This window comes from Anas acuta, chromosome W (assembly GCF_963932015.1).
Source record: "Anas acuta chromosome W, bAnaAcu1.1, whole genome shotgun sequence".
Lineage (NCBI taxonomy): Eukaryota > Metazoa > Chordata > Aves > Anseriformes > Anatidae > Anas > Anas acuta.
In genome coordinates this window covers 10,490,585-10,511,591 of record NC_089016.1, presented here as the reverse complement: position 1 = coordinate 10,511,591, position 21,007 = coordinate 10,490,585, and the positions used below count along the sequence as shown (strand labels likewise).

General features: G+C 52.0%; 1 protein-coding gene across 1 annotated transcript; it reads right to left on the bottom strand.

The window, feature by feature from the left end:
• Positions 1 to 1,431: 1,431 nt before the first annotated feature.
• On the bottom strand, positions 1,432 to 18,330 carry LOC137846897 (olfactory receptor 14C36-like). Its single transcript, XM_068665003.1, has 3 exons — positions 17,417 to 18,330; positions 1,957 to 2,389; positions 1,432 to 1,713 (listed from the first exon to the last, which is right to left on the bottom strand). Exons 1-3 carry the CDS (start codon positions 18,328 to 18,330, stop codon positions 1,432 to 1,434), a joined length of 1,629 nt encoding a protein of 542 aa, XP_068521104.1.
• Between the last annotated feature and the right edge of the window lie 2,677 nt (positions 18,331 to 21,007).

The following is a 21,007-nucleotide window of genomic DNA, read 5'->3' as shown; positions in this document are numbered from 1 at the left end:
GGCAGGCCCAGGGCAGGGGGCTGCAAGGGCCATGCTGAGCTCCCTGCCCCTGCAGCAGCCACCCTGGCCCTCAGCAGATGTGCTGGCCAGCATGCACGGGGAGGTGCTGACATGCATCAGAGAGCAGCAAGGAGGGCGCTGGAAAGGGTTGGGGCCAGGCAGGTGACAGAGCCCCATGCAGGGGCTGGTTCGGGGTCCCCTCTGCTGCAGCCACTGCACGAAGTATGGCAGGAGGAGGGCACAAAGGCCCTCCTGTTGACCTGGTACCTCGCAGTGAAAGGCTGTGTCTCACACTGTTGTGGTTTAACCCAGCTGCCAGCTAAACACCACACAGCCATTCAGTCACCCTCCCCGCTTCCTCTCTGGGGTGGGGGAGAGAAACAGGAAAATGAAGCCTGTTGGTTGAGATAGAAACAGTTATTAGGACAGAAAAAAATTATAATAGTACTACTACTAATAATGTGTACGAAACATGATGCACAATGCAATTGCTCACCACTCGCTGACCGATGCCCAGCCTAACCCCGAGCAGTCCAGCCCCCTCCCCCCGGCTAGCCACCCCTATCTATTGTTTAGCATGATGTCAGATGGTATGGAATACCCCTTTGGGCAGTTTGGGTCAGCTGTCCTGGGTCTGTCCCCTCCCAGCTCCTTCTGCACCCCCAGCCTGCCCACTAGCAGGACAGAGTGAGAAGCTGAAAAGTCCTTGGCTTGGTGTAAGCACTGCTCTGCAACAATTAAAACATCAGTGTGTTATCCACATTATTCTAATCTTAAATCCCAAACACACCACCCTCCCAGTTGCTAGGAGGAAAATTAACTCTATCCTAGCTGAAACCAGGACAAGTGAGCAGCTCCTTGGGTGTATTCCTGACACCAGCTTTGCAAGAAGCAGAGATGTGGCAGAGATGCCACTGCAGAGACAACTTTCACCAAGGTACACGAGACCTAAGGGCTTAGTGAAGTACAAGAGCTCAAGAGAACAACATAGAAGCCAAAAGAGAACAACAGTGAAAAGGCCACATCCTGCTGCTGGCCATGGCTCTAGGGAAGCAGCAGCCCCGACCCGAAGGCAGCAGAGAGGCAGAGCCCAGCGGGCAGTGAGGAGCAGTCTCAAGGTCCACTGGGGCTGCTCCTCTGTGTGGCAGAAGCTCCAGAGGAGATGGGAAGAGATAGCATCTGAGACCAATGAAGTTCTCATGGATTCTTTATTCTCCTTTTCCACACAGGAAGCCAAGTTCTGCAGGTATATAGGATGATTGGGTGAAAGCAAATAAATTAAAAAAAATATAATAGACAGAATGCCATGAACAGAATTCAACCAAAATCAGAATTTTAAGAGATAATATTAATAATAATAAAAGAATTGCAAGTTATTGTACAAAGAGATTGTTCAGATAACCTGTGCATCCATTTAATATTATAGGCACACTATTGATGCAAAAGAAGCATGTATCCAATGAGTTTCCACAAGGCGTCCTTGAGCTCCTGGTTCCTCATGCTGTAGATGAGGGGGTTCACTGCTGGAGGCACCACCGAGTACAGAAATGACACCACCATGTCCAGGGATGGGGAAGAGATGGAGGGGGGCTTCAGGTAGGCAACCAAGGCAGTGCTGAGAGTTAGAGAGACCACAGCTAGGTGAGGGAGGCACGTGGAAAAGGCTTTGCGCCGGTCCTGCTCAGAGGGCATCCTCAGCACAGCCCTGAAGATCTGCACATAAGAAAATGAAATGAAAACAAAACACGCAAATGCTAAACAGAAACTAACTACAAGAAGCGCAGCCTCCCTGAGGTAGGCATCTGAGCAGGAGAGCTTGAGGATGTGGGGGATTTCACAGAAGAACTGGTCCAAAACATTGCCTCGGCAGAGGGGCAGGGAAAATGTATTGGCCGTGTGCAGGACACTGTACAGAAAGCCACTGCCCCAGGCAGCTGCTGCCATCTGGGCACAAGCTCTGCTGCCCAGGAGGCTCCCGTAGTGCAGGGGCTTGCAGATGGCAACGTAGCGGTCGTAGGCCATGATTGTGAGGATAGAATACTCTGCTCCAACCAAGAAAACAAAAAATAAGACCTGTGCAGCACACCCTTGATAGGAGATGGTCCTGGTGTCCCAGAGGGCATTGGCCATGGCTTTGGGGACAGTGGTGGAGATGCAGGCCTGATCGAGGAGAGCAAGGTTGAGGAGGAAGAAGTACATGGGGGTGTGGAGGCGGTGGTCGCAGGATACGGCGCTGAGGATGAGGCCGTTGCCCAGGAGGGCAGCCAGGTAGATGCCCAGGAAGAGCGCGAAGTGCAGGAGCTGCAGCTCGCGTGTGTCTGTGAATGTCAGCAGGAGGAACTCACTCACAGAGCTGCTGTTGGACATTTGCTGGTTCTGGACATGGACACTGCCAAATGAGAAAAAAAAAAATAAATAGAGAGTGTTACGAGTAATGTCTCTGAGCAAAATTGAGAAAATTCCCAATTAAAGCCTTACATTCCCTGTTTCCAAGAAGACCTTTGCCTATATCCCTGTCTGGAGCCCTGCTGTGTGCTTGCTGAGTGTCCTGTACACTGCAGCCTCCTCTGCCCAGCAGCTCCCAGTGAGCCTTCTCTGCTCCATTCAAGGTTCCAAAATGGAAGGTTCCTGGGCAGTGGCTCCCTCTGCTGAGAGAGGGATGTTTGGCTGTGTGACTCTGTGTGTTTTCTGTGTTCAATACCCAGCAGACAAAATCAGCAGATGGATCGTGCATGTCTGGCCAGAGAGAACAGGGAGCATGCCCTCCTGCTTCACCCGCCATGCACAGCACTCCCTGTCAGAATCAGGCACCACCAGCTGCCACGCTGGGCAAGGGAGAGAAGCAGGCATGGGCAGGCAGGGCGGACCCAACCCAGTGCAGAGGCTGCGGTGTTGGTAAGGTAAAGCCTGTCCTCACAGCCCTGTGCCATCTGCCCTGCACAGACAGCAGAGGGACAAGAGTTCTGGAGTGGAAGAAGCATTTGGAATATGCTCCTGGTCATATGGTAGGAATTTGGGAGTAAGACCTCTGTGGAGCCAGGAGCTGGACTCGATGATCCTTGTGGGTCCCTTCCAACTCGGGATACTCTATGATTCTGTGATTCTGTGACTTCTTCCATGGAGGAAGGTGGAGGGGGCCTGCAGCAAATGTGACTAACTACACAGAGATTTAGGGTTCAGACACCCCATATTCTCAGCCCCCCGTATTATACAAGCCGTGACTGAAGCCCTGAGGGGAAGAGAGGAGACCAGGGGCTGCTGCAAGGAAGGTGCCTGCACTGCAGGGGAAGGAAGGGAGGGAGCAGCTCCCTCTCACTGCCTGCCCATGTCCCTGCTGCCTGCAGTTGTCCCTGCCAGCAGCTCTTTCTCTGTCCCCACGGCTCCTCCCGTCAATGCTCACAGACCCCATTCCACCCGCTGTGTGCCAAGCTCAGCCCTGCAGACAGCTGCCGGGGATGAGAACAACTCTGGGGAGATCTCCCTGTCTGCAGGTCCTTAATGAAAATCTCAGCAAAGCCCTGGTGCAGTGTGTAAGCAGAGAGAACTGAAGGGATACTCTCGGGTTCATCACTAACCTGTTTATGTCTTATTCAAATGCAACAGGAAGCTCCATCACCTGGGCAAACCCAGCCACTCTGTTAATGCACAGTCTGCCCTGCAATCATAGCAGGATGAGGCAGGCAGAGAGTGCAAAGTGCCTTCTCTTTGCAGGCAGACCCTGACCTGCTCATCTTCTGTCCAAGGCTGCCCTGCAGCATCTTCTCCTCCACACCACACAAGCCACGAGAGGCATCCTGGCAGCTCCTGGCCAGGCAGAGACATTCCGCATACAGAAGCCCCTTCCAGGAGCCTGTCCTGCACTGTCGTGCAGCCAGAGACTTACCGTGGGCAGAGCTGTGAAGGTTTCTCCTGCTCTGAACTCTCCTTTGCCCACAGCGTCCAGGCTGCCTGGAATCCCTTTCTGCCCGGGTGCCTGCGGTCAGAGCCCCCAGCCCTGCTGCGCTGTGCAGAGGAGCTGCTCCTGGGCACAGCTCTCTCTCTGCACCACGGCCCTCTTGCCACGAGCTCTCTCTGTCCCACGAGCCTGGCCCAGCTCAGCAGCACAGCACCAGCCCAAGGCACTGCAATCACCCCTCTGGGGGCTTGGCTGATGAGCCCACGAACCTCAGGCACTCAGAGACAATTGAAGACATCTCTCCAGAAGTGCAAGTCAGAGGCAAGTTTCCTGCAGTGTCCCCCTGAGGGCCAGCACTCACACAGCCTCCCTTGGAGCTCGTTAGAGCAGAACCCTGGAGGCAGTGAGGACAAGGAGACAAAGGCAATGTGAAGGTGACACTGATGTGTAGGAAAACTGCATGTGTGTCACCAAGCACAAGGGCCAGGCCTTGACCCTGAACCTGTGGGAAGGGAGATCCTTAGCATTCACACCTTGCTCAGGGCTCTTTGTGGGGCAGTAGGAGATGGGGATGTGCATGGCCAAGTGCAGGAGAATGGTACGACCCCTGCCTGGTTCATGGTTGGGGGTGAGGAGGCAATGAGGCCCTGGTTCTTCAGCGATAAGCTGTCTCCTCATGGGCGTCAGTGGCAGAGATAACAGTCATAGATATGAACACAAAGACCCGGTCCTGTTGGGACTTTCAGCCTTGTCACAGCCCTCTACCCTGTCTATACATGGCTTTCCTAGGGACTCCCAGACCTCCACATCTTTCCTTTTTGGCTGCATACCATTATCTCTGTGGTGTCACAGCAGATCTGAGCTGAGTCTGATAACTTAGATCTTCTTGGTGGCCATGCTCCTCAGAAGGCAGCTCTGTAGGAAGCTGGCCTGGTTCCTCGTGAGTAGGCACCTCTGCTCGTATGGCATCCCTCGTGGTGCCCAGGCCCTCTCCTTCTGGCCACTACTCACTCGGCAGGGTCCCAGTCTGACTTGATGTGTGGGGTTTCTCTCCCTCTGGTACAGGACTGGGCTCTTCTCCATGTGAAAGTCAAGAGCTTTCTGACGTCAAAATCCTGTAGATTCTCAAGGTTCACCCACAGTGATGCTCCATTCTATCAGCTGTTAATGTCTGAAGGAGACAGTTCAACCTTTGTGTAATTGTTTTATCTCTGACTAGACAGCAGTAGCAGCAAGAGTTGCAGGGAAATTTGGATAATTCAGGAGTAACCAGCTAAATGGCATTGCAGCACAGTCACTCAAGGGCAAGGGATGGAAGGCTGCCAGGTTCCACATTTGCTGCGCTTTCTTCTCATGCATGCTGTCAGTTTCTCTGTAGTCTTGTCCTGAATGTTATGTGGCTGTGCAGGTCAAAACTGGACGGGCCAAAGCCCAGCTGGAGCTCAATCCATCTATTATCGTCAAAGACAATAAAATAAAAATAAAAATAAAAATAAAAATACTTTAAATGATGGAAGATTAGGGAGAATCATCATGCTTTATTGGATTTTGGGGGGAAAACCTGGTGACAAGGAATGAGGCAAAGGCTGAGACACTTAATGTCGTCTTTGCTTCTCTTACTAGCAACAAAACCAATTGTTCCCATGGATATTTCTTCCTCCTCATGGCCAGTACCAACCTTCCAATGCACATTTTGTAGTACTTTTTTCTCTCCTGCTCTTTCCTACTACCAAAAAAGGAGAACATTCTGTTGTGGGAATCTATTACAGACCAGCCTGCCAGGACGATAGCGCCGATAAATTATTCTTTACAGAACTAAGAGAGGCCTCGAGATTAACTCCCCTTGTCCTTATGGGGGACTTCAACCTGCAAGACGTTAAGTGGGAGTGCCACACGGCTGACACGAGCAAGTCCAGGAGGTTCATGAAGCACCTAGATGATAACTTCTTGGTGCAGGTGCTAACGGAGCCAACTAGGAAAGGTGCCCTCCTAGACCTGTTGCTAGAAAACAGAGAGGGTCTGGTGGGAGATGTGGTGATTGGTGGCCGCCTTGGTCATAGCGACCATGAAGTGGTTGAGTTCAAAATTTACGGTGACAGAAGGAAAAGTGCCACCAAAACCTCATCCCTAGATATGGGGAAAGCGGACTTCAGGCTGCTCAGGGAACTAGTCAGCAAGGTCCCCTGGGAACTGCTCTTGAAGGCCTCGATGTCCACCAGTGCTGGTCATTCTTTAAGCGATGCCTCCTAGAAGCACAAGATCAGGCAATTCCTAAATATCACAAGTCAGGCAGGCGGGGCAGGAGGCCGGCGTGGCTGACCAGGAACATTCTAATGGAGATTAGGCCGAAAGAGAGAGAGTGTTTCGCTACTGGAAGGAGGGCCAGGTGTCATGGAAAGAATACAGGGATGCTGTTCGTGTTTGTAGGGAGAAAATTCGTGTGGCTAAAGCACACCTAGAGTTGAAGCTGGCTGTGTCCGTGAGAGAAAATAAAAAGGGTTTTTTTAGATATGTGAATGGAAAAAGGAGAACTAAAGAATACATAGGGCCGCTCCTTGATAGGGAAGGTCTCCTCACAGACAATGACATGGGCAAAACAGAGACGCTTAACGCCTTCTTTGCCTCTGTCTTCAATGCCGATGATGGGCTTTGGGACCCAGGGTGCCCTGAGCTGAAGGACCGGGACGGTGGGGATGACAAACTCCCAACCGACCCTGAACGTGTGCGGGATTTGCTACTCCACCTGGATCCCTACAAGTCCATGGGTCTGGATTTGATTCATCCCCGGGTGCTGAAAGAGCTGGCGGACGTCATCGTGGAACCTCTCTCAATTATTTTTCAACGATCCTGGGAGTCTGGAGAGGTCCCGGTAGACTGGAAGCTGGCAAATGTTGTGCCGATTTTCAAGAAGGGTCAGAAAGAAGACCCTAGCAATTACAGGCCTGTCAGTCTCACGTCAGTGCCTGGTAAAATCATGGAGAAGATGGTTCTCGAACGTATTGAGGCGCACCTGGGGGACAGAGCAGTCATTGGTCCCAGCCAGCATGGGTTTGTGAAGGGTAGGTCCTGCCTAACTAACCTGATTTCCTTTTAGGATAAGATCACCCATATGGTGGACCAAGGGAAACCAGCTGATGTGGTTTTTTTGGACTTCTGTTGCGAAGCACGACCGAAAGCACGACAGACACCAGCAGAGTCAGATCATGCTTCACCATTTTATTGCCCGAATAGCCCAACTTTTATAGTGAATTTTACAGGGGTGGACAGTGTTTCACACAAGATTATTGGTCAAAAGCACCCAGACAAACCGTTAAGAAAATAACACCACCTTTTGATTAGAAGTTAGGAAAACAACCCCCTTTGTGCTTAACGGTCACGTAGGCCTAGTCCTTGAGGCCAGCTGCTGATAACAATATTTTCTGAGTTCCTTAATTGGGTGATGTGGGAGTCATTGCCGTGGGAGCTTCTCACAATTACTCTGGCAGCTTGGTTTGCTCAGCTACAGCAGGCCCTGAGATTTCTAAGGCCTACCCCTGGTTGCTTAAAGCAAACTTAGATCGAACAATTATGCCAATTCCCAACAGATTTCAGCAAGGCTTTTGACACGGTTTCCCATAGGATCCTACTGGACAAAATGTCCACCATACAGCTAAATAAAAACATCATACGATGGGTGAGCAATTGGCTAACGGGCAGGGCCCAAAGGGTTATGGTGAATGGGGCTGCGTCAGGCTGGTGGGCGGTCACCTCAAGGGGACCACCCTTGGGGGTCCCTCAAGGCTCCATTTTAGGGCCGGTACTTTTCAATATTTTTATAAATGATCTGGATGTAGGAATAGAAGGTATTTTGAGCAAGTTTGCTGATGACACCAAACTTGGAGGAGTTGTGGACTCTGTTGAGGGTGGAAAGGCCTTGCAGAGGGATCTGGATAGGTTGAGGAGCTGGGCGATCGCCAACCGCATGAAGTTCAATAAGAGCAAGTGCCGGGTCCTGCACCTGGGACGGGGAAACCCTGGCTGCACGTACAGACTGGGCGATGAGACGCTGGAGAGCAGCCTAGAAGAGAGGGATCTGGGGGTGGTGGTAGACAGCAAGTTGAATATGAGCCAGCAGCGTGCCCTGGCAGCCAGGAGGGCCAACCGTGTCCTGGGGTGCATCAAGCACGGCATCGCTAGTAGGTCGAGGGAGGTGATTGTCCCGCTCTACTCTGCGCTGGTGCGGCCTCACCTCGAGTACTGTGTGCAGTTCTGGGCACCACAGTATAAAAAGGACATGAAACTGTTGGAGAGTGTCCAGAGGAGGGCTACGAAGATGGTGAAAGGCCTGGAGGGGAAGACGTACGAGGAACGGCTGAGGGCACTGGGCCTGTTCAGCCTGGAGAAGAGGAGGCTGAGGGGAGACCTCATTGCAGTCTACAACTTCTTCGTAAGGGGGTGTCGAGAGGCAGGGGACCTTTTCTCCATTAACACCAGTGACAGGACCCGCGGGAACGGGGTTAAGCTGAGGCAGGGGAAGTTTAGGCTTGACATCAGGAGGGGGTTCTTCACAGAGAGGAGGTTGCACACTGGAACAGGCTCCCCAAGGAAGTGGTCACTGCACCGAGCCTGTCTGAATTTAAGAAGAGATTGGACTGTGCACTTAGTCACATGGTCTGAACTTTTGGGTAGACCTGTGCGGTGTCAAGAGTTGGACTTGATGATCCTTAAGGGTCCCTTCCAACTCAGGATATTCTATGATTCTATGATTCTATGATCTCACAGAGCCTTGACACTTCTCTGTGTAGAACTCCAGTAATTACCCCCAGTGTTCCCATGAGACTTTTGTCTCCCTCCTTGCACAGGTTCATTGCAAATGCCTCTCTCATGCTACTCTGCCTTTTGGACTGGTGGTGACAGCAAACTGGTGGCTGTTTGTGACAGCCAACACGGCTTCACACAGGGCAGATTGTGCCTGACAAACCTGGTGGCCTTCTACGATGGGCTTACAGCACTGGTAGAGAGGGGAAGAGCACCTCACATCGTGAACTTTGACTTGTGCAAATCATTTGACACTGTCCCACACAATAGCCTTTTCCCTCAATTGGAGACACATGGATGTGGTGGATGGATCACCTGGTGGGTAGGGAATTGTCTGGATGGTCACCCTCAAGGAGCTGGAGTCTACAGCTCAATGTCCAAGTGGAGGTCAGTAGAGTGGTGTTCCTCAGAGGTAAGTATTGGGGCCAGCACTGTTTAACACTTTGTCAGTGACATGGACAGCATGACTGAGTGCAGTCTCAGTGAGTATGCTGATGACACCAAGCTGGGTGGTGCAGTCAATACGCTGAAGGGAAGGGATGATATGCAGATGGACCTGGACAGGCTTGAGAGATTTTCCTGTGGGAACCTCTTGAGGTTCACAAAGGCCAAGTGCAAGGTCCTGCAGCTGGACTAGGGCAATCCCAAGCACAAATACCGGCTGGGTGGAGAATGGGTAGAGAGCAGCTCTGAGGAGAAGGACCTGGGGTACTGGTGGATGAGAAGCACAACCTGTGCTGGCAACGTGAGTTTGCAGCCCAGAAAGCCAACTGCAGTTGGCCTAAAGGGGGCCTAAAAGAGGGTGCTTTAAAATTAGGTATAAGGAAGACATTCTCTCCTTTGGGGATAGTGGTCAATGGAACAGGTTGCCCAGAGAAGTTGTGTCAACCCATCCCTTGCTCCTTCGTGGCCAGAAGCCTCTCATGCCAAACCACGACAGAACTCCGCCCCCCCACCCCACCCCCACCCCACCCCCCGCAAGTTGCTTTTTAACCTCATCTTTTCTTCATGGGGCCTCCTCTGCACCACAGAACCCAGTCTCAGCTCCCACTTTGCCACAAGCGCTTTGCATGGGTGCTACAGGGCCTAACACTACCATGTCCTGCCCTGGCTCTGCCATCCCGCTGGGCAGACTTGAGGGTGACAACAGCAAAGGGATACATTTGGGTGTGGAACGTGGGGCCCGGCAGAGACAAGGAGTCGAGGGAGAGGACAGGGCGAGGCAGCAAAGGCAGCACGAGCAGTGGTGTTGGTGCGGGGCCACGTTTATACCAGGATCCTCAGTGGGCAGCAGCTGGCAGGAGACAAAGGTGATACTGTAAAAGCCAGTCAAAATAACTCTCTAACACTCAGTTTGGAGTTTTAGAAAACAGGCGTTCTTTTACGGAGATGCTGGTCACACAGGGGATCACTCCAGTGCTTCCAGAACTGTTTGAGCTATAGGGGTTATATACAAGCAAAACAAACATGTTAATCACATTTCCCCAAAACATATTCATACCACTTCCTGTAACTCATGAAAATCAGTAAGTGTCGCTGACACATGCACATTTGTTTCCACTGTCTCTCAGGGGTCTCTGGTGGTCATCAGTAGTCTTCCTCACTATGTTCGTTAGTTGAATCCAGTTCTTGTCCATGCTCAAGCCATCAAAATCTTTCTTCTCTTATTCTTTCATCTCAGGTGTGCATACAAAGCTTAGGTGGTTACACATCCAAGGATATATGCATAGCATGAGTTCCTCACCTAATCTTCTGACACATGCTCTAGGCCTGGGTCACCTTGCCCTCAGTCTGAGATACAAGTCTGTAGGCTCTTATAGATAAAGCTGACTAATCAGTGACTAAAGTAACATCAGGGGTGAATGTTTCTAAACTTTCTTCTCTCTAACAAAACCTAGTAAAGGTTTCACCTATCTCCTAATGAAGCTTTTCAAATTTGAAGCCATTGTTCTGTCAAGGAAGAGACCATTTTTCCTTTCAGCTCAGTATCAAGGGGAGGCCAGGAAGCCCCTCCCAAGGCTGCTCATGCCACCAGAGACAAGGCCGGGGATGAGGGGAGAGAGGGGAATGGAAGGGCCATGGTTAGGTCCCTGCTGCATTGCTGGTTGCCCTGCAGAAGACGTGCTGGCCAGCAGGCCTTGTGAGGTCACCCAGCACCTCACAGAGCACCCCAAGGCAGCAGGGATGGCACTGGAGAGGCGGGTGGCAGATCCCAGGGGCTGGCTGTGGGTCCTCTCTGCTGCAGCCGCCTGATGGCGCGTGGTAGGAGGAGGGCAGGCAGGGCTTGGGGCCACCATGCTCATGGTTCCCAGTTTCTTTTACATGGTTCCTAACCTGAGACTTGTCCATTGATGGTAAGTGTTCCCTGCAGACGACCTTGTGAAACACTGGGATTTGGTGAATAATTCTCATTCAGTTTTCCAAGGAGAAGAGAGCCTCTCTTTCCCATCTTGTGATGCTCTGCTCAGCATCAGGGGCAGAACAGCTCCATACATCACAGCAGGCTTAGACCAGACTGCAGGAGCTCCTGACAGATGGAAATCTGCTTTCAGAGATGATGGCACATTTTGGGTAGGGGTAAAGAGCATGAGAAAGGAAATCCACCATAATTTGGCTGTTTTGGAGGTCCAGAGTGGTGATGAGGAGAAAGAAATGCCACTCCAAGGGCAGTGCTGTGGTGACTCAGAGGGTGTCTGCTTCAGCCCATGGCTTGTGTTTCAAGTCAGAGGCAGTGAGCATAAGGAGTCCCTAGTATGGGTAGGGAGATGCTGTGGTGGGGAAGCAGGTTGGATGTCTCCAGGCCACAGGGAAAATGGTTCAGGCATGCAACAGGGTAGGACAACCTGTGGGGAGATGTCCAAGGGCACTGGCAGGGCTGGAAGGCCCTGACACAGCAGAGGTCTTTGTCCCCGTGGCTCTGGCTGTTGTCTCTGCCACTGGGGCCTATGAGACGACACATTGTGCTCCTGGCACTGGAACCACGTGGCCTCCTTGCAGCCCTGTGCGCTGATGTTGTACTGTTGTCCTTTAGTTGCCATCACACACCCCAGATCCCACTGCCCCTTGAAGAGCAGTGTGAGGGACAGAATCTGTCTTCCCAGAGCTGGGTGTCAGGCCTTGGTGATTGCTTTGATAAAACACATCAAGGTTTCCTCAGCATCAGGGCCACCTTTACTTTGCCTTTGCCTGCCTATCATCACTGCCTCCCGTTTCCTTTGCTAACAAGTCCATGGGGGAGCTGTGGTGGTAATGGCCCCCAGTGGGACCAATTAACACTCCCAGAACCTTCAGCATTTCTTCTAGCCTTAACCTCTTGAACAGCCTGCGCTATCTTCTCTCAGCATCAGAGGTGCATGGACTCAGCACCAAATACACCCTGGGGCTCGGCACAATGCAGAGAGCCCTCCTGTGCCCTCTTTCTTCCCAGCAGTTCATTCAAGTCTTCAAGGTTTTAACGTCTAATTGGGGAGATTTCAGAAAGCTAGTGAATGAAGCAGATTTCAATGAGCAGTTGATAATAAGGGAGCTTTCCCTTCAAGCTGGATTCTTTATTGATTTATTTCAAATCCCTGCCCTCTTCCTTTGCTATTGATCCAGAGGGTCTCCTAAGGAGGCCTGGTCAGCTTGGAAAGGCAGTCCCTTGAGGCCAGGCACTCCGTGGGCAACCTTGCTCCTCACCTCCCCAGCCCCATCATTTCTCTCAGGAGCCACCTGGGACTTGCAGCACTTCTCCTCCCATCAGACTTCTCCAGCCAGGGCTGCAGCTGCATGTTACAGCTCCTTTGCACCAACTACCAGCCTTTTTCCCCACAGAACTGCCTGCACGCAGGCACAGAAGGACTGCTCCCCATTGAAAACCAACCAAAGTTAAGTGTGGTGCAGTTCAGTAAACAGTAAAACACTCTCCTCAGCTCTGTGCCCAGTGCAAGCTGCAGCTAATGAGGTTCACCTTCCCCAAGGGATGGCCATACAAGGACTGTTCTAGGCAGAGTGTTTGAAGTGATGAACACGTGCTCTTTTATTTATTTATTTTTATTTTCTTTCCTATGTTGGAATAATTTGTTCACCTTTCCAGGCAGACCTTGCTAGGTTCAGGGGCCCCTCTGTACTGGAGGTGTTTTTCTGGGGCTGGCAGCTGTCAAGAGGACCTGTGGGAGACCAGAGGCCCTCAGGAGCTGCAGGTGGAGGCTGGGCAGTGTGTCGCAAAGGATTGATACCGGCCATTAATAAATATGAAAACAAAGGAAAACAAAGTCACAAAAATCATAAAAGTGGAAATGTGCATCCATAAATTGTCAGTGCTTTAGAAGTTTGCCTTTATTTCTGTTTAGTTTTGTTTTCTTTTTTTTTTTTTAAACGACATTTCAAAGCATTTCTAGTGTTGTTAGGCGAACACCATCAAGTAAGATCATTCCGCATCTTGTACAAAGCCCTGTGCCCCCCCCGAAGAATCTTATCATATCCATGACAATTCACAGTCTTTGCAAAAAAGTACATAACACTGAGATGTGGACCTTGCTGCACAGATGGAGGAAAGCAGGGACACGAACATGCATGAAATATTCACTTTTCCAGGTTACAGGTCCAGGAGATGTGGAAGTGTGGCAAAAGTAGTAAACATGCTCAGCTTTATGGCCAGGACAGAGCATGCATTTCCCTCCAGGTAGGAAAGAAAGTGAAAAATGAGACCGTCTCTGAGAGGAGCAGCGTGCAGAGGGAGAGAACTAACACCCCAGAAAAGCCCAGATCTCTTCCCACACCTCAGAGCACATCCAGGCAATGGACTTTCAGGTGCTTACAGCTGGAAGACAGGAGCTGGAGGTGTAACGCAGAGATGGCTGAGGCAGTGCCTCCCAGGCTACAGTAACAGCCAAGGGAGAAGAGGAGATGTTCACCTGCCTGGCTTTAGATGGTCCTCTACAGCACAGGAGGATTCAGGCCCCGCAGCATCTCCTCTGTCACTGCCAGAAACTGGGCCTGAGGTCAAAGGACCATAAGGCATGTTGGCAGTGACCTCAGGAGGCCTGCAGCCCAAGCTGTCACAAGCACCGCCAGAACAGGCTGTTCAGGGCTTGATCCTGCTGTATTCTGCAAAACCAGAAAAGACGGAGACTGCACAGCCTCTGGGTGACGCCTGACTGAGCTCAAGGTGAGAAGGCTTTTTACCTTCTCTCCAGCCTGAAGCTCTCCTCTTTCACCTTCACAGCTGTTGTCTTTTGTCCTCCCACCCTGAACCCAGCTGAAGATCCTGGCTCCGCATCCTCCACAAACCCCCCCCCAGAGATACAGCCAGAGGAGGTCCCCCTCGCCCTGCCCTTCCCCAGGCTGGACAAGCCCAGCACCCTCAGCCTCTCCTCACAGGCAGAGTTCTGCAGAGCATCTTGGGGAGCCTGTGCTAAACCCGCTGCAACTTGCTGACATCCCTCCTGTCCTGGAGACCTGAAAATCAGGAGCCGTCTTCTGGATCACGCCTTCCCTGCATCCCCTGGCCATTCCCAGCTCACACAGCCCAGTACACTGCTGACTGTCCTTGCTGGTTACAATTCCTTTGTTATTATCCTCCCTTCCTTTTCTGTCCTCTTCAACTGTTTTTACATTAACCGACAATTTCTTTCCATTTTCTGATTCTCTCCCATATCCCTGAGCACAGAGGAGAGGGAGATTTTTGGCAAAGAACAAGGAAAAAGAAGGCATGGAGTCCCTCAGCCCCATCTGTGCTCGTTGCTATGAAATGACTTGTTGGGTACTGAGGAGACACGAGGGGATGACTCCCATGGCCGGCATGTTGGAATGGAAGGACACAGGCTCTTTAGGAAGGACAGGCTGGGGACATGAGGAGGGGGCATCGCCCTCCCTGTCAAGGAGCAGCTGGAGTGCCTGCAGCTCTGCCTGGGGATGGGTGAGGAGCTGACAGGGATCTGATGGGTCAGGGTTATAGGAGGGCAGGGACAGGGGCATTGGAGTGGGGGTCTGCTACAGGCCACCTGATCAGGAGGAGCAAGCAAATGAGACCCTCTTGTTTGTTTGTTTCTCCAGAGAGTATTTTGGGTGATGCAGTGTGCTTGGGTACCCTTGTGAGATGCTTGGTTACTGCAGGAAGTGGCCGATAAGCTCCCATGAGAAGACTGGTGCTCCAGGTGTTGTTTTGGAGCCCTGAGGAGATGCCTGGGTTTTCCACTCAGATGTTGGAGTGCAGTGGGGAGATTCTTGGGGACTCCAACGAGGTTCTTGGGTGTTCCAGGGAGGAGCTTGGGTGACCGTGGGAGAACCTGGCATGACCAGGACAGAACCAGGTGCACCAGGGAGATGTTAGTATGCCCCAGGGCTATGCTTATGTGCCTTAGGGAGGTTCTTGGTTGCCCCTCTTACACCCCAGGGAGGTTCCTAGTGCTCCAGAGAAAGCCTTGGGTGCTCTATGGAGATGTGTTGTGTTTCCAGAGACATATCTCTGTACCCCAGGGAGGTGTTTGTGAACCATGGGGAGGGGCTGAAGGTGCCGATGGGGGATCTCGGCTGTCCCTTGAGGTGCTTGTGTGCCCTGGGGAGATGTTACAATGCTCAAAGGAGATGCCTGGGTGCCCGGGGGCACATGTGGGTGCTCCAGGGACATGCCTGGGTGACCCAGTGAGTGCTTTATTGCTCCAAATAGATGTTTGGGTATTCTCAGAATCTACTTGGGTGCCTCTGGGAGATGCTTGTGTGGGTGTCCAAAATAGTGCTTGTGTGCCCTGGGACATGTTTGTCATCAATGGCAGGAACCTGAGTGTCTCACAAAAGTGCATGGATACTCTGGGGTGATGCTTGGGTGCTCCAGAGAGATGCCTGTGTGCTTAAGGAAGGTTGCTTGGCTCAAGCGAGGAGATGTTAGCGTGCCCTGGAAAAATGCTTGGGGATTCCAGAGAGATCCTTGGGTCCTTCAGGAAGGTGCTTGTGTTCCCCAGAGAGATGCTTGTGTGGTGTCCCCAAGGAAGTACTTCATTGCTGTGTGCAGATGCTTGGGTCCTGCAAGGATTTTCTTGGGTGCCCCATGGAGATGCTTGGGTGCTCACGGCTGATGCTACTCTTCCACAGAGAGGTGCTTGGGTCTTCCAAGAAGGTATTAGATAGAAGTATGGAGATGCTTAGTTGCGTGAAGGATATTCTTATTTAGGGTAGATTCTTGAATGCTCTAGGTAGGGGTTTGATGTCTCCAAGGAGATGCGTTTGAGCATTGTCATGATGATTCAGGAGGAGCTTGGGTTCCCTGGCTTGAATCTTGCATGTCAAGTGATGTGCTTTGGAGCATGAGGGGATTGTTTGGATACCTAGGAAGGTTTGGGTGCACCACAAAGCTCCTGGTGTTCTCCAGGAGGATGCTTCTGTGCTGTTACAAAAGGGTTGTGTCATTGTGGTGGTTTTACTCAGGTGGGCTGCCGAGCTCCACCACAACTTCTCTCTTACTCCCCCTCCTCAAAGAGGAATGGGGAGAAAATACGATGAAAAGGGCTCAAGGGTTGAGATAAGGATGAGGAGATCGCACAGTAATTATCATGATGGGCAAAACAGACTCGGCATATGGAGATAGTACTTATTACTAACAAACTAGAGAAGTGAGAAACAAAGGAAAGAAACCAAAAGCACCTTTCTCCAACCAACCACTTCCACCTCATCCCCCTGAGTGGTGCAGGGGAATGGGGGAGCGGGGGTTATAGTCAGTCTATAGCGCTTCTTCTCTGTCGCTCCTTCTCAATCACTCTCATCCCCTGTGCCATGGGGTCCCTCCCATGGGATGCAGTCCTTGATGAACGGATCTGGCATGAGCTGCCCAGAGGCAGCAACTCTTCCAGAACTGCTCCAGATACGGGTCTGTACCACGGGGTCCATCCCTCAGGAGCAAACTGCTCCAACCTGGATCCCCCACAGGCAGCAGCTCCTGTCAGGTCACCTGCTCCTGCGTGGGCTCCTCTCCATGGGCTACAGGTCCGGTCCGGAATCTGCTCCAGCAGGAGTCTTCCACAGGCTGCAGCCTCCCTCAGTGCAGGTCCACCTGCTCGACTGTGGTCTCCTCCACGGGCTGCAGTGTGGAACCCTGCTCCACCGTGGTGTTCCATGGGCTGCAGGGGGACAGCCTGCTTCACCATGGTCCTCACCACAGGCCGCAGGGGACTTCTGCTCCGGAGCCTGGAGCACCTCTACGCCTCCTTCTTCAGTGACTTTGGTGCCTGCAAGACTGTTCATCACTCCTCTCACTCTCCCAGCTGCTATGTGGCACAGCATTTTTTTTTCCATGCCTTAAACATGCTCTCACAGAGGTGCAAAACAACATCACTTATTGGCTCAGCTCTGGTCAGCAATGGGGTCCTTACCTAACATGGGGCAGCTTCTAGGTCCTTCTCACAGAAGTCACCCCTCTGGCCCCCTGCTACCAAAACCTTGCCATATAAACCCACTACACCCAGCACTTCCTATGTCCCAGGGAGCCTTTGGGACTCTCTTTGAGCACGTTCTAATGTGACGGCAACTCTGAAAGCAGATGTGAGTATTTAGGCGTAGCTCTTTTAAGAGGGAAATAGAATAATGAACCAAAATGAAGAATGTTACTTCTAAGTGAACAAAATTACTCAGAATATTAGTGGAAACTAACAGCAACACAAGATCAAAGAATTGGCATGGCCTATCGTGAGTAACGTTTTCAGTTGTTTTCAGAAGAAGAGAGGCAAGAATGTTGTTGGTTATGAAAAACACCTGGCCATCAGTTTCCATATGGCATTCTTGAGCTCCTGGCTCCTTATGCTGTAGATGAGGGGGTTCACTGCTGGAGGCACAACTGCATACAGGACTGCGAGCACCAGGTCCAGGGATGGGGAAGAGATGGATGGGGGCTTCAGGTGGGCAAACATGATAGTGCTCATAAAGAGGGAGACCACAGCCAGGTGAGGGAGGCATGTGGAAAAGGCTTTGTGCCGTCCCTGCTGCGAGGGCATCCTCAGCACAGCCCTGAAGATCTGCACATAAGACAGAGCAATGCAAACAAAACAACCCCCAAATAGAAAAGCAGTAACCACAAGAACTTGAACTTCCCTTAGGTAGGAGTCTGAGCAGGAGAGCTTGAGGATCTGGGGGATTTCACAGAAGAACTGGTTGAGGGTATTGCCATTGCAGAGAGGCAGTGAAAATGTATTGGCAGTATGCAGCACAGCATGGAGAAAGCCACTGCCCCAGGCAGCTGCTGCCATCTGGGCACAGGCTCTGCTGCTCAGGAGGGTCCTGTAGTACAGGGGCTGACAGATGGCGATGTAACGGTCGTAAGCCATGACGGTGAGAAGAGATAGTTCTGATGAAATCAGAAAGACTAGCAAAAAGACCTGTGCAGCACATCCTGGGTAGGAAATGACCCTGGCATCCCAGAGGAAATTGGCCATGGCTTTGGGGACAGAAGTGGAGATGGAGCCCAGATCGAGGAGGGCGAGGTTGAGGAGGAAGAAGTACATGGGGGTGTGCAGGCGGTGGTCACAGGTTACAGCAGTGAGGATGAGTCCGTTGCCCAGGAGGGCAGCCAGGTAGATGCCCAGGAAGAGCGCGAAGTGCAGGAGCTGCAGCTCGCGCGTATCTGCAAATGCCAGCAGGAGGAACTCGCTCACAGAGCTGCTGTTGGGCATTTGCTCATTCTGAGCATGGGGTCCTGCGAATGACAGCGGGAGTAACTCGGTGATGGAGCTGCTGTTACACATTTATTGCCCCTGGGCAACGTAGTCTGTCCAGAAGAAGAAATGACATTGTAAAATTTAAGGACTTCTCTGACCAAAATACTTTGTACGTCTCATAGAACAGTCACACAGAACACATTCTTTCCCATTCCTTTCACAGGAAGAGCTTTCTGCAGCTGCTTGGCTTACCTCTGCTTGGTGCTCTGAGGGTGCCACAAGAAGCAGGGGGCTGTGCTGTGGGCTCTGCAGCAGTCAGTCCTGGTCTACAGCAACAGGTAAAAGGAAATCTGCAGTGATCTGAGAAGTGCACAGGCCAGGGACATGTCCCTGTTGGTGGGACGTGAGGAGAAGGTCAAATAATTCCCTAAGAAACAACACAGGTGATGCCGGTACTCTCTGTATGTGGAGGTGTGTGAGACTACAATTGTGAGGATGAGGCTATTGCCCAGGAGGGCAGCCAGGTAGATGCCCAGAAAGAGCCCAAATTGCAAGAGCTGTAGCTCACATGTGTCTATAAATGCCAGAAGGAGGAACTAAGTGATGGAGCTGCTGTAACATATTTATTGCCTCTGAGCAAGGGAGCCAAGATAGCCACATGCAAAAGACATCTCCCTGTCTGCAGGAATGGAAAAGGTCAAATAATTCCCTAAGAAACAACAAAGCTAATGCCAGTAATGTCTGTATGCTGAGGTGTGTGAGGTGCCTCAGAGCAGCAGCAGTGCTCAAGGAGACTTAGTCTCTACTACAGATGCTCCTACTCCATTACCATCCTTCTGCCTCAGCACATGGGCAGGAAAATGAAGCAGATTCTAAAAAGTGCACTGCCTTCAGGTAGCTCTTGCCGGGCAGTTCTGCAGTGCAGTGCCCTGGGGAGGTGTGGGGCTGTGAGCAGCCTGCCCCAGGCAGCAGGCTCTGGGCAGCAGCAGGACCCTGCCCTGTGGTACCAGGGGGGCTCCTTCCACCTGCAGCTTCTCCCCGCAGCCCCTGGGCAGCTCCCCAGGCAGGCTGAGTGCTGAACCTGGCAGGTAGCAGAGGCCCTGACTCGGCACACAGCCTCTGGGGCACAGCAGGGACCCTGCTCTGCACCACAGCCCTGGCCACCCCTGCCTGCACCCTCGGCTGCACAGCCTGCAGCTGGCCCCAAGAGGAGGGAGCCCTCGGGCCCTGCACGCTGACCTTGCAGCACACAAGCCCTGCATGCCCTTCAACTCCAACACCAAGCGTCCTCCTGACAGCTCCCATCAGCTGAGGGCTGGGCCAGCTCCAGGAGAGCCTGGCAGGTTCTGCACCAAGAGACTTACCGTGGAGAGGTGGCTGGGAAGATTTCTCCCTCTGCCAGTTCTCCTCTGCCTTCCCCCCACCCTATGCTGCCCTGAACCTCTCTCCCCCTTCTCTCCTCTCCCCATGCCAGCTGCACGCAGTGCCCCCAGCAATGCTGTGCCTGGCAGAGGAGCTTTATCTGGGTGGCTGAAGCAGCTTCTCAAGTAGTCCAAGTCTGGTGCAAACTCCAAAGCCTCTCGCAGTGCTAACGGTCCCACTGAGGGACATTACTGTCAAGGCCTCCCCATGGACTTGTTAGAGCAGAAAAGGGCAGGCAGTGATGACAGGGAGACCAAGGCCCAGGAAAGGTGGCCCTGATGCTGAGGAAACCTTGATGTGTCCCATGAAGTCCAACAGTCGGGCCCCGACCCCAGCCTCTGGGAAGGGAGATGCTGTCCCTCCAGCAAAGTTTAGGGCTCTTCCTGTGTCGGTGCACAGTAGGTAAGGGCAGTGCCAAGTACAAGGCTACAGGAGGACATCTCCCAGGCTCCTGGAGGGGGATGAGGAGGCATTGAGGCCCTACTGCTGTAAGGATGAGGTGTCTTCTCATAGGCATCACTGACGGAGACAAGAGCCAGAGCCCAGCAGACAAAGCTGTTGGCTCTGTCGGGGCTTTCATCTTGCAAAAGATCCTTGACAACAACCACCACACGCTGTCCTATGCTGTCACGTCTGCACCTGTTTCCCTGCAGGACTTAGATACCCACCTTGCTTCCCCACCTTGCTCTCACCTTGCTGCTTGCACCTCCCTGCCTTGACTGATGTCTCTCCATCTGCCCTCAGTAATCCATGAAACACAAAGCCAGGGGCTGATCCGGACATCCCTAGAGAGGGAGGGAGAAGGGTAAGTGAACCTCTACAACAATTTCGTAGAGGTAAGAGGCTTCAGGTAATATTGATGCTGCTTTAACACAGAATTAAAACATTGATGTAAGGCCGTTAGCCAATTTTAAAGAGTAACCAGTTTTAAAGGAAACCCACTTTTGAAGAGTTTTAAAGAGTAATTCCTAAACCTAAATGCCACTCCAACACCCTGACAAGAATCCCCTATTCTAATGCTTGAACTCAAAGTATTGAGTATCAGGCACTGCTAGCTGATCAAAGGAAGGGATTGTCCCACTCTGCTCTGTGGTGGTGCAGCCTCACCTCCAGCACTGTGTGTGTGGTTTTGGGTGCCACAGTATAAAGACATGAGGCTATTAGAGAGCGTCCAAAGCAGGGCTACAAAAATGGTGAAGGGTCTAAAGGGCAAGACATATGAGGAACAGCTGAGGTCCCTTGGTTTGTTCAGCCCAGAGCAGAGCAGGCT